The sequence below is a fragment of the Phlebotomus papatasi genome, chromosome 1 (genome assembly GCF_024763615.1).
Source record: "Phlebotomus papatasi isolate M1 chromosome 1, Ppap_2.1, whole genome shotgun sequence".
NCBI classification, from domain to species: Eukaryota; Metazoa; Arthropoda; class Insecta; order Diptera; family Psychodidae; genus Phlebotomus; species Phlebotomus papatasi.
Genome location: NC_077222.1, coordinates 72823265 through 72839830, shown reverse-complemented (window position 1 = coordinate 72839830; position 16566 = coordinate 72823265). Strand labels below are relative to the sequence as shown.

General features: G+C 33.4%; 1 protein-coding gene across 2 annotated transcripts; it reads right to left on the bottom strand.

Annotated features, from left to right (window-relative positions):
* Window position 1: 1 nt before the first annotated feature.
* LOC129800745 (dipeptidyl peptidase 8) lies at window positions 2-13836 on the bottom strand. 2 transcript variants are annotated; one of them, XM_055845369.1, is made up of 7 exons: window positions 13712-13836; window positions 13236-13545; window positions 12414-13169; window positions 5505-6426; window positions 1830-2052; window positions 1565-1757; window positions 2-1482 (listed from the first exon to the last, which is right to left on the bottom strand). In XM_055845369.1, exons 2-7 carry the CDS (start codon window positions 13493-13495, stop codon window positions 1278-1280), a joined length of 2559 nt encoding a protein of 852 aa, XP_055701344.1. In that variant the 5' UTR covers window positions 13496-13545; window positions 13712-13836; the 3' UTR covers window positions 2-1277. The 2 variants fall into 2 exon arrangements, with proteins under 2 accessions (XP_055701344.1, XP_055701337.1); XM_055845362.1 differs by having other exon boundaries at window positions 13236-13514; window positions 13712-13823.
* Window positions 13837-16566: the final 2730 nt, after the last annotated feature.

Sequence of the window (16566 nt, the reverse complement as noted above, 5' to 3'; positions counted from 1 at the left end):
GTAAATTGCAAAATTTCGAGTTGTTTTATTCATGAGAATTGGAAATGAAGGAGGACATTTCCACAAGTTAACAATTGCACATGATAATCATACTGTTCTGTCGCGATAATTGAGAAAAAAATAGATATTAGTCTAGCATGGTGGAGATTGGTGATTAGCTGAGAAGGGGAAAAATTGTGTTGGATTATATTTTGAGCATATTTGCAAGAATTTATTACCTCTTGCAATTTGTTTTTTTTTCTTTTCACTTAATAATATAATCTATTATTTCTCCTTTCGCAAATATAAAAATACAATTGTTTCCATATTCATTGTACACAAAAATAGCGCTAAATTTTCATCATATTTCTTTTTTTTTTTAATCTTGTGTCCAAAGTGAAAAGTGTTCACATTAAATTGCTTATAATTCGGACATTAAAAAAAGAAATTAATATTGTTTAGGATTCATGCCATATTTCACAATTTTTTTTTAATCTTTTCTGTACAACTGAAAAAGGAAATTTTTCTTTTTAATACTAAAAACTTTTCATGCAAATAAATTACAGAATCTCATCAACAACCAGATAATTTTCGTTATAGAGAAATATCTAATGAAATGAAAATTATTATTTTTTCAAATGTTTTATCTAAAAAAGAGTGCAAAATATTCTTGTTCTCTTTACTATTTTTTGTTTCTTCTTTTTTTTCAATCTTTTCAATAAATCACAAAAGCTATTAAATCTCCAGTTTCGCACATTCTCTTTTAAATAATTAAATTCTTGGAGTATTGACAAGAATGGGAAAAAATTATAAAAAAAAAAACATTCCATTTAGCGTTGTGATATTTCTACAAAAGAAAAAACAGTAACAATTACTTATATACTTTTTTTATCTGATCTACTAAATATTGTTATTAAAATACGTATTACTTTCATCGCTTCTTAATATTTAATTAGCTTTTTTTATCTTACTTATTTTCCTTATAACGCATAAGTAAATATTTTCTTAGAAAAAGAAATAAAAGGAGATAGATTAAAAAAATGACTTGGCATAATGATAAAATTCTAAAGTAAAAAATAATAATAATAATAATTATAGATAAACAAATTCCCCGATAAAACAACATTGCAAAACAATGACCGTAATTCTTCATCCTCTTGCATAAATTGTTACAATTCTTCTTCAATGTTTTTTTTCTAATAAAATTGCAGAACTTACCAATTGGTAGTTTCACAATGCAAAATTCCAAAAGCATTAGAAACAACCAACTCCAACGTCCTTCATCTCCCTAAATTAATTCACAAATTATTCTGCAGGAAGGATAGAAGTGTGGTCTCATAGTGTTTACTAGCTTCCAGATTGCGCAGTGAGTGACGTTCATTGGGATAAACTTGCAACTGGTACGGTTTATTGGCCTTTATCAGGCAATTAATGAGCTGAGAAGTATGAAAGAAGTGCACATTCTCATCGATTAGGCCATGAATTATAAGTAGACGATTTTCCCTGCAAGAGAAAAAAAACAAATCCCCCACAAAAGAAAATTAACACAAAACTTCTCCAAAAATTCCTCCATCTCTATCCTTACTCTTCTGGGAATTTATTGATGTAACTCAGCACAGAACCAGCTGTATATCCTTGTCGATTGTTCTCAGGCAAATTCATATATCTCTCTGTATATCCTGTATCGTAGTATTCCCAATTAGTTACCGGAGCACCAGCAATAGCCACCCGAAAAACATCCGGATACTGAACCAATCCCATAAGGCTCAAATATCCCCCTAAAAAAGACCACACCAAAGAAAAAAGAATCACTCTATCCCTTCTTTAACCCTATCCTTTTTGTCTATTACCATAGGACCATCCATGAATTGCTACGCGATTCATATCAATGTACCCCAATTGCTCTGCCAAAATTTTAAGAACTTCCACTTGATCAGCAAGCTCAACAGTTCCCATTCGGCATCTCAAGTAACTTTCGAACTTTACCCCTCTGTGGCGAGAGCCACGTGAATCCACACAGATGACACAATAGCCTTGAGCTGCCAGCATGTGCATCCGAAGCTGACGCATTCCCTGGAAAGGAGAATTTCCAGCTAATAAAAAAAATATACCGACGACACGCCTCAAAAGATTCATCGACAATGAATGTTTGAAATATCAAACATATTTTCATAATCTCCTTCGTAATTCTTGCATTTTTTAATAGATTTTGATAAACTTAAAAAATTTATATAAAAATTTAGAATCCTTTCTTTTACTTCTTTTATTTTTTCAAGTTATTTATTGCATGGCATTTCGAAGTGAATAGTTCATGAATAATAAACACTGTTATCGGTCAAATCAAAAGTAATGTTTATAGAGAAAAATTCCAATATAAAAATTTATTAAAAAATAACTTGCTTAAATTGCATTTTAGATGAGTTATTCAACACCAGATTAAAAAAAAAAACGTAAGGAATCTCACATAAAATGTAACCTAATCGCAAAACTTCATTATACTTACCTAAATTAATATCGATATTATTATTTTTTTATTTAAATTATAAGAGATTTGAAACAATAATGAAACAAATTAAATAATGATCAATTTGTAATTAAAAATTAAATATACAGTGGGACCTCGATAGAGTCAATTAATTATTTCCGGGCCTGTTAACTCTATTGGATTCATTGATTTTATCGGAGTCTGAAAAAATCAATTAAAATGTGAAATTTTGAAATAAAGGGGTATTATTTTATGTTTGTACTAGATCATTGATAAATTCAACACGATAGTAGAATATTTTATTAAATTAATCCATAAATTCTACACCCTCTGGTCCAAAAAAGTCGTGTGTTTAGATAAAAGTTGGAGATTAAGGAATGATTTTAAAGATTTTTTTGTATTATTAGAAAATACACTCAGTCCCGGGATTACCCACATTTTCGGGACCGAAAAAATGCGCGAAATGGCATTATGCATCAAGAAAATTTGCATACCCGCAGGTGATTTCTTTTAAACGAATTTCCTTAACAATTTTAAGTTTTTGTTGCTTATTTTTGTTTTTGATCCAAATTTTCTTTTGAGATACTGATATTTTGATAAATTTACACGTTTTCTTTAGAAGTGTAATTTTTATGATCGTTTATCATGTACATTTTTTAAAGAAGTAAGGTCTTTAAAAAATTCGAATAAATTTAGAAAAGTTTCTTCACTATGTTATACTCAAAAAATCTATCATCCTGTACGTTTTTTCGTAATTTGAGTTCATTTTTTTTGTTTTTGCTATAATATTATTCACTTACAAATTAATGATGGCTCCAAATTCCTTACATTGTGGTCATAGACCTAATCAAAAAATCTTAAGACAAGAGAGAAAAGACAAGAGAACTTTCAATCTGTCAAAAAGCTTAAAATAACGTAAAGAAAATTATTTTGTTGGAAAATTATTACACGGTTAATACACCTACGATTTTTATCAAAAAATTACCATGTCCTTACATAAATATTTTTTCTTGTGTTCAAAGTTGATACACATAAGACTGGTTATTTCGAAAAGATCATAATAAAATCATATAATATTATTAGTTCAATAATACAAGAAAAGTTGACTCTATCGGAGTTAATTTGGGCCCAAGTTGACACTATCGGAGTACGTAGAGTAAAAATATAGCTGTTGACTCTATTGGAGATTGAGTCTAACGGGGGTTGACTCTATCGAGGTCCCACTGTATTTCAGTTTAATTGTGTTGTCTGACGGGTTAGAGCTTAAAATTCATGTTAATACGGTTTGTAGACCTAAAAAGTTTAACCATAATGGCTTAATTTCTTTAGTTTCTTATCAGATAAAATTTATGAAAAATACTGGCTTAAGATTGGATATTAATTAATATCATTATCAACTACGTTTTGTAAAATCAGTAAAATTTCTTTTTTTTTTAAATTTAAAGAACTGTGGTAACTGAGTTGAACCTTAAGTCTGAGTTCCGTGTCACACATTGCGGAAGTGTACCGCGAAAAAAAATTAGTAATTAAAAGAAAATCTAAGGAAATTTATTTTAAAGGGGTGGCAAGGCATTCAATGCTTTGCGAATTGCTCGAATTTATGACTTGGGCTATATCTCAAATGTACCTACTTTCTCATCATTTACTGTTTATTGGTTCTTAACCAGTTTAAATTGATCCATCACTAATTCAAGAGATCTCCCAAAATAGTTTTAAGAGTAATAAAATTGATTTTCGGACAAAAATTATTTACAGGTTCATAATCGGTTCACAACCAATTTAAACGGATTTATAAATTAATAAAAAACATTGCCCAAAATACCTTACAAGGTAATATAATTGAATTTCGGATAAAAATTAGGTATAAACTGCTCATTACTGGATTTTATTTAAAAACCGATTGCATTTATCTAAGATATAAACTTCTATTTTTTTTCATTTCTAATAACTTCCAATAACTTGCAATAACTCCCTCTTCGGAAAATTGGAAACGATTTTGATTAGAAATTCAAGATAATTCCTATAGGATAAATTCGACTTTTCGAATTAATTTAATCTCTTTCCGCACCGTAATATATCCATCGAGTCGACTTCCCGATTTTTTGATCAAAAATATCTTTGCTTAGGAATCTATACACTGAGAAAAAAAGAGGGTACGATTAACACTTTTTCCTCAAAAATTTAACACTTTTTAGGTGTAAAAATATATCAACATTTTTTAATGTTAATTTTACACCTTTTTAAAGGGTAAAATTAACATAAAAAAGGGTAACTTTAACCCATAATACACCTAAAAAGGGTAATATTTACCCTGATTTTGGATCAATACTGCAAGGTAAAATTAACATTTGCGGAATGTTATTTTAACTTTTTCGGATTTTTTTTTATTGTAGGGTTCTTGCAAAATATCCTAGATATGGACATTTTTATAGTGTGTTTTGCACATTCACAAGAACCGCATTTTTATCCATTTTAAATAGTTTAGTTTAAAAAGATTATTTAGGTTTAGAATTTAGAATATCCATATTTTCCTTGAGATTCTTAGAGTCCCACCCAAAAGATTCTAGTTATCATATTATTTGGAGAAGATGGGGCAAAATGTTACATTCCAGGTAAATAAGAATAATTTTTAAAGGCCGATTAAATAATTTGAAACTTAAGGATTCATCTTAGAATTCAGGAGGCAAATTTTAATAGTTTTTGAGTATTATGAATAGCCTAAATTGGTTGATGTGATTTGGAAGTCCCAAAGAGTTCCTTTCTCCCAATAAATAAAACATTAAATTCCAAAAGGCCTCTATCAATTGGAACTTCAAGGTGCAATGCAATTTCTCTTAAATCACATGAATTTCCCCTGAAAGTAGGACAATGAGATTGTCTCTTACAAATAAAATGTCGAAACACCCTTCAGCCAGTCGAAGATTGTCGTGCCTCTATCTACTCAATTATTCATCCAATGAGTGACACTGAGTCTCATTGTAAATTCAAATAGGAATCTTCCATTGAATACAAGCACTGAAACAAATCAATTTGAACATACCTTGAAGGTGTTGTTGACGGTCTGAACTTCTGGTCCACCGTACACATTGAGAATTGTTGGATATTTGACGCCAAGTGTGAAATTGTGTGGCTTGAACACCATGGCATAGAGAACTTCACCATTGTGGAGGCGAGGATTGTAGATGGAGGGGCAGTAGTGAGGATTCTCAGGGGCACCTCCTTCAAGAAGGAAGCCCAGTGATGTGAGAACAAGGCCATTGACACTTCCATTTGTGCACGTCTGCGTGACACTCTTCACTTCACACGTGGGCAGTTCTTGGATGTTGCAGTACGTCTGGACCAAAATTGTGCAGTCCTGATTGAAGTCCACTGTATACGAATAGCCTCGTTTCGTAAGAAGGCTCACATTTCCCGGTGATCTCAGACTAACAGCATAGAGATGCTTCTCTAGTGGACTCTCTCTCAGTCCTTGGAAATAGATTATCTGTCGAGCTGAATCCATCCAGAGATTCCTGCCCAAAACCTCCCATTCACCACCAGTCAGGGCTACTTTATTGACAATCCGCGGATGGAGATTTGCTGTATTAGTGTGAGAATCATCAGGACTAGATGAGATCTGGGACATCTCATCTCTCACTCCATTGACACTATTGCCCAGCAAACTGGACGTCACCAAGTACAAATGCCGGAAGCCACTCTCTTCCGATGCCCAGAGAAAGGACACCGTAGTAGGAGTGACATCGAGAAAATGAAGCAAATCATGTACATTCACCCATGTTGCCGATGTTTCCCTATAGATCACCTGCATCGGACTTATTGTCTGTCCCAGTGGACTCTTCCAGTCCAATTCTTCTCCAGCCGGTGACGATGGCCCACTACTGTAGGGTTCACAGAAGTTATCAATGGGTATTAGCACCACTTCCAGACGCTGCTGAAGACGATTCATCAGCTGAGTCCAAATGCTAGCGAAAGGGGAAGTAAATTACAATTATGCCCCATATCCCAATCACTTGAGCTTTTCTCAAGCAAATTACAATCACCAATTCAATTTTCCCTTTCACTTTATCCAGTCACTGTAAAATTTTATTTTATAAGATCTATAGTGCAAATTCAGCTCATGAAATAAGCCAATTAGAAAATCTTTTACTTTCTTCCCGGAAATCATAAACCAGATTCAACAAAGAAGCTCCACGTATGAATTTCAAGCTAGAGAGAAGAATGAATTTGCATATTTGCAAAACACCTTAATCTCGAGCAAATTTCTTCTTTTTTACTCGACTTATAACTGTTCTTTAATTAGGTAAAACGCTTTCATTTGACTTTTTGTTTTGCACCCAGAAAGCTTCTTTATGATTCTTAATTGGAATAGTGAGAAGCATAAATATTCGCTATTCAGTTTAACTTCTAAGGTCTTTTTTTTTATTAAAGCCTTTATCAATTTCTGCATTTTAATTTTCGTTGTTTGATAAACGCATATTTCAGCATTTTGGTGAAATTTGTGACTTTTTCATATAATTCCTTAAATAACTAAATTCGATGCTGAAGAAAACACGCAGTGACAGAAGAGTTCCTCAATACTACGTCAAGTATAAAAATAATTCAAGAATTCACTGTTATGTTATATCAATTTATTGTTTCTTACTGAAAGATAGTTCAAGTTAAATAGCGGAGGGTAGGGCCATTTCATGTATGTAATTAGTTAAAAAATTTTTTTTAGATAATAATTTGACAGGGGAGAGTAGGCAGTTTCATAACATTAATCACTTTCAAAAGTACATATTTTTACTGCTCCAACTCAAAGAGAGCAGTTTTATAATTCGCTGTTTTTACTCAAGCGGTCCACAGACAGAAACCAAACAGAAGTAGATTTTGATTCTCCAATAGTGTCTTGGATAAAAGGTAAATGGAACCTTATTAATTCTCCACTAATGTCTTGGATAAAAGGTAAATTGAACTCTATTTGCACAAAAAGTCGTTGATGTTCGAAGTATTCAAATTCAATTTCGAATTTTCATACTAAATTTTCAAACAATATGGGAAAAATTTATCAAATATCACACTAAAAAGTTCGCAAAAATGAGTTACTCAGTGATTATGGAGTGGCTAAATAATGGGACAGAAACAATAAACGTCGTTGCTTTGTGTTTTTCCTCACAACAGGAATTCGAACAGGATGTACTTTTCGGCCACCTTGCGAAAGTATCAAGACGTAAGAATGTCTCATTTTTGACTTTTCAAATAGATCTTCGAATTTTTCAAGATCTACTTGTGGATGGTAAGAATAGGTCATTTGTCCTTAATAATCCAAAAAATCTTGATTGATAGGCAGTTAAGCCATATGGCTAAATCTTATGCCTGAAGCCTGTATAACTTGTTACCGCTCTGGAGCTTAAACAATATTTCTAGATGTTTCGACCAAAACCATGTTTTTGATTTATTTCGAAAACACCTCCTATGATATCTTTTATTTTTGGGTTTATTTTGGAAGTAATCCAGATGAATATTTCATAGAAACCAACCCCCTGGTAAGTTGCCTGAAATTTGAAGTCACTTTCTCATACTTTGATTTAAATTTATATGAGAATTTTTGAAATGCCTTTATGATTTATGAATGAATTTAATCACTGGTAAACCAGTAAGCATGAAAAGACGATGCGAAAATTATAATTCACGGAGAGCTCTATCTCGCGAGTTCGAGCATTCCTCAAAGCTGAGAGGATTAGCCATTTGTTTTAGGTCATAAATAACTTTCTAGGGCTTATACTGCTTAGTTTTAGACAGCAAATACTCAAGAGAAACTAACGAGATATAGTTAGTTTAAATGGTTCATAATCGTTTGAATAAATAAATTTTGAAAAAAAGTTTAGCTGTGTAAAAATGCCCCACCCTCCCCTATCTAGAAAACTTAATATATTAAAAGGACAGTTTGTTAGATTTAGCAAAAGAATTTATGTAAAATATGGATAGGGGATACTCCGCGATGATGGCTTTTATCCGTAAGATGATAATATAATAATAAGTCTCCTAGTTGGGAAAATAATTAATTTAGCATTGGATATTAAAAGTAATGTTATCCATTACATTTTGAAAAGAATAACTAAAATTTCTTGTTATTAAAAACTTCGAGACCTCTGGGAACTGAGTTACAACTTCACTCTCTAAACCCAATGTTATTTTATTCGAAATGTTTATTTTAGTAGAAAACAATAGATTCTAAAAAATTATTTTCATGCAATTTTCAGACAAAATTGCGTCTTTCAAGATCCTAGTTAGATTCTAAATAATTTTTTTTTCTAACTGCCTGTTCTATCTCCAAAAAGGAATTTTTGTTATAAAAATAGTGTTTTTTATTTTTAAATTTGTGTTTCGAACTTTGAAGATATTACTACATATTACAATTTTTTTTTTTTTTAAAATGAAAATATTTATGATTTGTTAAACATTTTCTGTATTTTTATTTTGACATGTATTCAACCTGCGAAGACTGTTTCCAACGTTTTGTTCTAAAGGTTGAGTATCTATAGACGTAATGACGGCAATAAACGTATAAATCACAAATATATTAAATGGGAAGATATTGTATTACGGTTATATAATTAATTTTTAATTAACTGTGATTGAAATTTTTAATTTTAATCACTTTAGAAGCAAAAAACCATTTCTTGGGAAGAAAATTTGTAGAGAAAAGTTTTCAGGCTTCGTATATTACTCTGGTTTCGAACACTTCATATTTTTCATATTTTTATTAAAAGAATATGGGAAAAAATAAATTGTTCGAAGCAAGTCTGAAAGTGTGCGAAGCCTGGAAGCCTTCCTCTACATGCTAAATTGTGAATTCAAGCAATTCGAGCAATTTGTGAATATCCCATCACCTTTGTCTTAATTAAATAATCAGAAAGCAAGAAATATTCATTCTGAATGGGGAAAAAATCATGATTTATACCGGTAATTAATTCAAAAACGATCTCCTCCTCCGTGGTATTTTTCCAAGCAGTGAAATGCAATAATTGATAGTTTTTGATGATTAAATTAATCATAAAAAATCTTAGAAGTGCTTTCTGTGATAACCCAAAAAGATTTTTTTGAGAGAAAATCCAAAAAAAGATGAAAAATGTAAATTTGAAATTAGGTATGTCACAAGCTTTCAACAAAAACAAAAGAATAAACAATTGATAATGTTCTTCAAAAGACTCGAGTTCCCTAGAATTTTGCCGCAATGTAAATAATTAAAGAATAATGGTGCTATTCCAATGAAAAATGAATATTTTCTTTTTAGTACTTTACTGTTCTCAAGTGCTTCTGCATTGCCAAATTTTCTTTGTGTTGGTTCCTGTCCCGACTGTTTTCACCAGTCCTCTCCGTGTTCTAAAACCAACAAATCGTCATGACGTAAAACAGCACAAAGAAAAGTCGATTACGTAGAAGTACTTGAGAACAGCCATGTACGAAAGAAACATGTCATGTGCTAAAAAACGAGGAAATCTTTATCCTAAACATTTTTTTAGTACATGACTGTTCTCAAGTGCTTCTGCATTGACAAATTTTCTTTGTTTTGGTTCCTATCTCGACTGATTTGCCCAGTCCTCTCCGTGTTCTAAAACTACCTAACAGTTCCCGTCAAATCATTGCTCTACTTGTCGTTTTGACTCGGAGGTTTTTTGAATTGTAACGGTATATTCTAATACATTCAGAGACAATCTGTAGATTTTCGGCAGAATTTCTGGCTAGAAAATCTGTAGAATTTCGGCAGAATTTCTGCCTAGAAAATCTGTAGATTTTCGGCAGAATTTCTGCCTAGAAAATCTGGAGATGTTCGGTAGAATTTCAGCATAGGAAATCTGCATAGTCTCCATTGTCTCAACAAAAATATTGTTGATTTATCAAGAAACTGTAGAAGTTACAAAGAAAATGGTATGCTTTGCTTAACAAGCATTACCAATTAAATATTTTAGATAAATAAAAAAAATGCGAGCAAAAATACTAATTTCTTAAAAATCGCCCATGGAATGATACAAAAACACGAAATTTAGGTCGACACTATGCTTAAAGTTTTCACTTCACTATTCTCTAATTATAATACGGCGTCGCAGAATTCTTCATTTTATATAAACACTGTGATATCACCAAGAATAACTCTTGAATTTTGCATACTTCAGTGAAAAATATTCAATCTTTTCAGACACAGCTGTCTGGAAAGTCTGGAATGTAGAAAAAAAATCTACAGATAATCGGCAAAATATCTAGAGAAATTCGTCAGAGTATGCACCTGGATTCTTCAGAAAATCTGCAAAAATTTCTGACGAATTTTGTCCCAAGCCCAAATAAAATTCATAAAAATATCTACAGATTTCTCGGCAGATTTTCGGCAGAGATGTAGATATTTTCTGCAGAAATCTTAAAGATATCCTGAGGAAATTATTTGACGGGTTATGACGTGAAATAACATAAAAAATCGATAATGCAGAAGCACTTGAGAACAGTAAAGTGCTAAAAAAACATGTCATGTGCTAAAAAAGCTGAAATCTTTTTCCTAAACATTTTTTAGCACATGACTGTTCTCAAGCTCTTGTGTAAAATGGCCTTTTCTTTGTGTTGGTTCCTGTATCGACTCTTTTCCCCAGTCCTCGCCCTGTTCTAAAATCACCAAATAGTCATGACAGAAACCAACACAAAGAAAAATCGATTACCTAGAAACACTTGAGAACAGTTAGGGTAGAGTCAGTACTTTTTCGCCAGTAAGCACTTTTTCGCCACCTACAAATAAAATCACTTTTTCAGGGAATTATGAGCTCATGGAACTACGAAATGACTATTACTTCGTAACCTCTAGTTCAACGGATCAGAAAACCATAACTGGTGCTCCACCGACTAGATTATTTCCAAGTTAATTGAAGAAATTGTCGTCAAGGTGAACAGCCACCAAAAAAATATGGAGTTCTTAATAAACTTGTCAACGCTCAGACAAATTGTCTTGCAATATTTTATGTTTTTGCAGTACAGTATTTGATATTTTTTCACTGAAAGTCACTTTGTTATTAACTAAGCTTCGCTCTAATATCATTATTTAATAATGTTTTCCAAAAAAATAAAGAAATACGGATGTGGTGAAATAGGGCTTACTTTTTTCGGTTGTGTAAGTACTTTTCGCCATTCATTTTTCCAAGCATTTTACAAGTGGCGCACCTCGCGGAATTTAGTTGAAACAGACGTAATTGTCAATTGATTTTTGTCAAAATGTGTAAAAAATCATTCGAAATACTCTAATAATTGTCTAATATAGGTGTTAAATAAGAAAAGTACTGTGCAATGTACTTTTGCGGGTTTTCGAAAGCTGCTGTTTCTTAAAAATCAATTAAAAACAAGTGGCGAAAAAGTGCTTACACAGTGGCGAAAAAGTGTTTACAAAGTGGCGAAAAGTACTGAAACGTGCATTGTTGCAGGAAATGTATTTTTTCAACTAGATGCCCAAAAATTCCCGGAAAGTCTCCTGGTTCATTAGAGAGACAATGCTTCAAAGCACTTGTACAGAAAATTTCTTTTTATTTCGACAAAAATTGTAAGAATTACAAGGGTACAAAACCTTAAGGTGGCGAAAAGGGCTTACTCTACCCTATGTACTAAAAAAAATTTGTCCGGGAAAAATATTTTCTCTTTTTAAATATGATTTTTTTATCTTCTGTAAGGAGTTTTTTTCCTAAACTATCCGGATCATTAGCTATAAATTAATTTATCAACTCAACTAATCTTGCTGTAAACTTCTTGTCTTTTGTCAGTAATTTCAAATAGAAATATTTTCCCACCCAACAATCGATTGATATTGATAGTCAACATTGAGATATCATCGGGAATTTTCTTTTTTGGCTAATCTTGAGTACCTCACTTTGTTTATCTTTCAATGAACCTCCAATGCAAAATGGGTTAGGTTGTTAATTAAACAAAGAGTACTCACTACTTCGAATCCGGCGTCCATCCAACACGAACAATGTACTCCATCCAGGGAAAGGCGTACGTGAGCGGACACTGCATATCTTTGATGCAGATGTCAGAGATCTGCAGATTCTCTGACAATGAGAACTGCACAAGTTTCAGTTTGGACTTGGCATTGGGGGATCCTGCCCGTGGGAAGCGATACTCTTCGTATTCGCCACCAACGGAATCAGATGAAGGGAAGGTGTAGAGAGTGACATCACTCTCATCAACTTCCTCATAGACTATCCTGTAAACGCCATCCTCGGACTGTGGCTGCCACCAAAAACCTTGGTAGCGATTGAATTCCTCCTGCATCACATAAGACGGAACCCCAGCGCTCAGGGGATCGTCGGAAAAGGGGCGTCGGCCATCGTGGGCGTAAGTCAGGCGCTCCCCATGGAGACTCACAGTATGCGTCACCCAGATATCTCCGCCGCAGACATATGCCACAAGATCGGAATTCTGGGGACAGATCTGGGGATCAATGGCAGCCCAGAGCTGGCAGATTCGCAATTCTGTGGGAAACACAGTGCCCGAGTGAAAGCCAGTATCGTGACACTGATACAGGGTGCTAGAAGCTGGGAATACAATTTTTCCGCTGCCCTGGTGGAGTTCATATGACGAAATACCCCACGTGGATAGGCGCTTCCGTTCCAGCAGGAGTTGAACTTCCCGCGATGTCGATGTACTCGTGAGACTAGATATCGTAGGTTCCAGCAGCAAGTTCCAGTGCAGTCTGCAAATAGGAAAGAATCTTGTAAGAAACAAATGTCTAACAAGGCAATGTTGGTAAGTGGAGCACCTTTTTGGTGTGATGTCGTCCGTCTGCGCAATATCCACGTACAGCAGTGTCGTTTCCCAGCCATTGGGTGGCGTACTGAGAAAATAGATGCGTATCCGACCATCAGATAGGGTGCGAAAGTTAATGTTTGCCGGAATGACACTGGACAGTGCCATGAGATGCCTCCGTAGTTCCGTCACTACCCCTTTCAGTTCTGACCACGACTTCTTTTTGCTCGTCCCACCGGGATTCCGGAGGGGTACAATTAGGGGCATCTCCATAGTCAAACACGCAACTTTCCTGAGCGATAGACAAGCAGATCTTGTAAGTCCTGCACCCAAGAGAACAATGAAAACCATAAAAGATTGTTTTGATGACAGCAAGCAATATAGAATGGAATTTTTTCCAAAATTTCAGAGAAACATTTTTTCCCACGGAAGAACTGTACTTTGTGAATAACAAACTAGATTGTCATACTAAAGGGAATTTTGTCTCACCGTCTGATCAGTTCTTGCGTGAAAAACACAGAGAAAACCTGAAGAAATTCTCAAAATTCGTCACAAAAACAATATCCGGACGTCCAAGAACACCTAACCTCAATACGAGTGGTGACTTTGATTTCAACGGATGTCATCCGAATAATTCCGAAGGTGAAATTCAAAATTTGAGCGAAAAGTCGCTGAGTTTGTGGTGAATAATTCTGGCGGGAAAATTGTACGCCTAAATGTGGGCAAAAGTAATACTTTGAATTTTGAAAAAATTACTACAGATTTGGAAAGAAAAGTGCGTTCGAGCACAATATTTTCTTACACTTTTCCATAAAGAAATATTTCCTGCATCAGTAGCTGCGAGAGGATTATTAATCTTCAGATGAGAGAAGATTAAAATTTACGACAGATCTTAGGGAGAATTGGGGTCATCTTTGAAGTGGGGCACTTTTGAAATTGGGATTAATCAAGGGGGATATATTAGCTGAAAATGTGTACACCACTTCCAGGCACTTCCACAATTTTTATGGAAGAGCCCTTTACACTTGCAGCATTTAGGAAGACTCCCGAAAAAGCTGCAATACTTCCAATACTTCCAGCACTTCTCTTACTTAGGAATCAGTAATTTATTCAACATTATGAAAAATCTAATTAAAAAACTTAAAAAATTCTCAAGAAAATTAGTTTTACGTATATTTTTTTTAATATTTTGCTTATATCTTGAATTTCTAGCAGTAGATTATCTTGCATACCAATGGTATTTTAATATTATCTGTGCTTTACGACCAACATAATTTCTTTCTATGGAATTTCGAAGAGACTAGTGAAACTACTTTTGGAAAAGGGAGTCTCTAAAAAATGTATTGTAGACTAAATTTATTGAGACTGTGTTAGAAAGTCTCTAAACTAAGAGTACGAGTGCAACAACTGATTCAGTACTTCAGAAATACAGTTTCGGCCAAAATATTTTTACAAAGGTAATAAGAAAAAAATTGAATATTTGACATCAAATTTAACATATTTTTTCACGGTGTTTAAAATTATTTGGGGTTGACCAGTCGGAGTTGAACTGTACTTAATTTAATTTTTCATTCACAAATCCTGTAGGGGAATTCTGTAACTTTCATGGCATTGTCACGCGTGAGTTCGAAACCTAGCAATGCCAATAGAGCTTTTTTTGTCATTTCATGTGAGTTCGAAAAAGCAATTCATTGAATTTTTAATTAATTCCCTTTACTTAGATTTTATGAAAATACAGTACATCTTGGTTGATTTGTTTAACTAAGTGTATTGTCATTTGAATTGCCAGAAAATATGTGACTTCTGACAATGCCACGTGAGCTGAAATGGCAATATCACGGCTACAGAATCGCATTTTCGAAAAAGCTCTTCTAAGATTCGATCCCAATTTGTCATATGGCGTTGCTAGAGCGTTACCAGAGCGTAGCCTGGAGGGAAATTCTGTAACGCTCTGCATGGCAATGCCATATGACAAATTGGGTTTGAATCTCAGGAGAGTTTTTTCGAAAAATGCGATTCAGTAGCCGTGACATGGCCATTTCAGCTTAAGTGACATTGTCAGAATTCACACATAATTTCAGATTTCTGGAAATTTAAATGACAATAAATATTGTTAAACAAATCAACGAAGACAGACTTTATTTGCATAATATCACTAAGTTAAGCCATTTCATTAAAAATCAGTGATTTGCATTTTCGAACTCATATGATATGATAAAAAAGCTCGATTATGGCATTGTCAGGTTTCGAACTCACGCGTGACAATGCCACGAAAAATAGAGAATTCCCCTATTGGAAGGTTTCATTTTAATGTACAGTAGACTCTCTCTCAAATGGGCATTTGGGGCGAAATGTTATCCGGTTTATCGATAGATTTAGGCGTCAATCCTTTGTAAATTAAACAAAAATCGCTCAATTATAAAGAATCACGATAAAATAGAAAGAACTACATCGATTCATAATTCATAAATAATTCATATTTAAACGTGAAAATTGTCAACAAATTTTTTCGCCCGATTGAAAAAGAGCCGATTGAGCGAGAGTCTACTATAGTTTTATAAAATCAGTAGAAGAACTTTAATTACAAACTTAAAGTTAATGATTTTGGTGGACATAAAGCTGACCCATGAAGCAATTTTTTTTCAATATAGTCTTATAAAATTCCCGAATCACGGCTTATAAGAGGCATTGTCTTAGTATCTTAGTAATTAATTAATAACTCAAGTACCTAATTCATTTCAGAGGATAAACAGGTCTATTACTATTGCTCACGATTCATTCTAAGGTGTTGATCAGCCGATCATGGAGTTTTATTGGCGCGATCGTTCGATTATGGAGAAGATCCAGTAGGAGAATTCTGTAATAATATGGCAATATACCATATGACAAATTTTCGAGGTAAATTCGAGAGCATGATAACATTAAAAGCTTAAATAAACATTAAAAGATAACACTAAATGACCATTGCGTTCTATGAAGCTTATGAATCGAACTTTTGATTACTTCTTCCGAATTTTCCACATAAAAAATTCCAATTTTGTCATATGACTTTGTCGTACTGTTACAGAATTCCTCTACTCTACAGCCAGACCATCTAATCTGCCCGGTCACGGTTCACTCGCTAACTCTGCTTATTTTTCACCTGCGAAATATGACACATCTGAACTGTTCTATTCCCCTATTCATTTTATAACACATAATGTCTTACACTACATATTCATTTTGAAATATTAACAGATTTTGCTACCAAATTTAATTACAGTTTTAGAAGAAGAATTTTATTAAAAAAAAGACAATTTTTCAGTATAAAATTGTTTATGGCAAGGGAAAATACAGCTATTAGA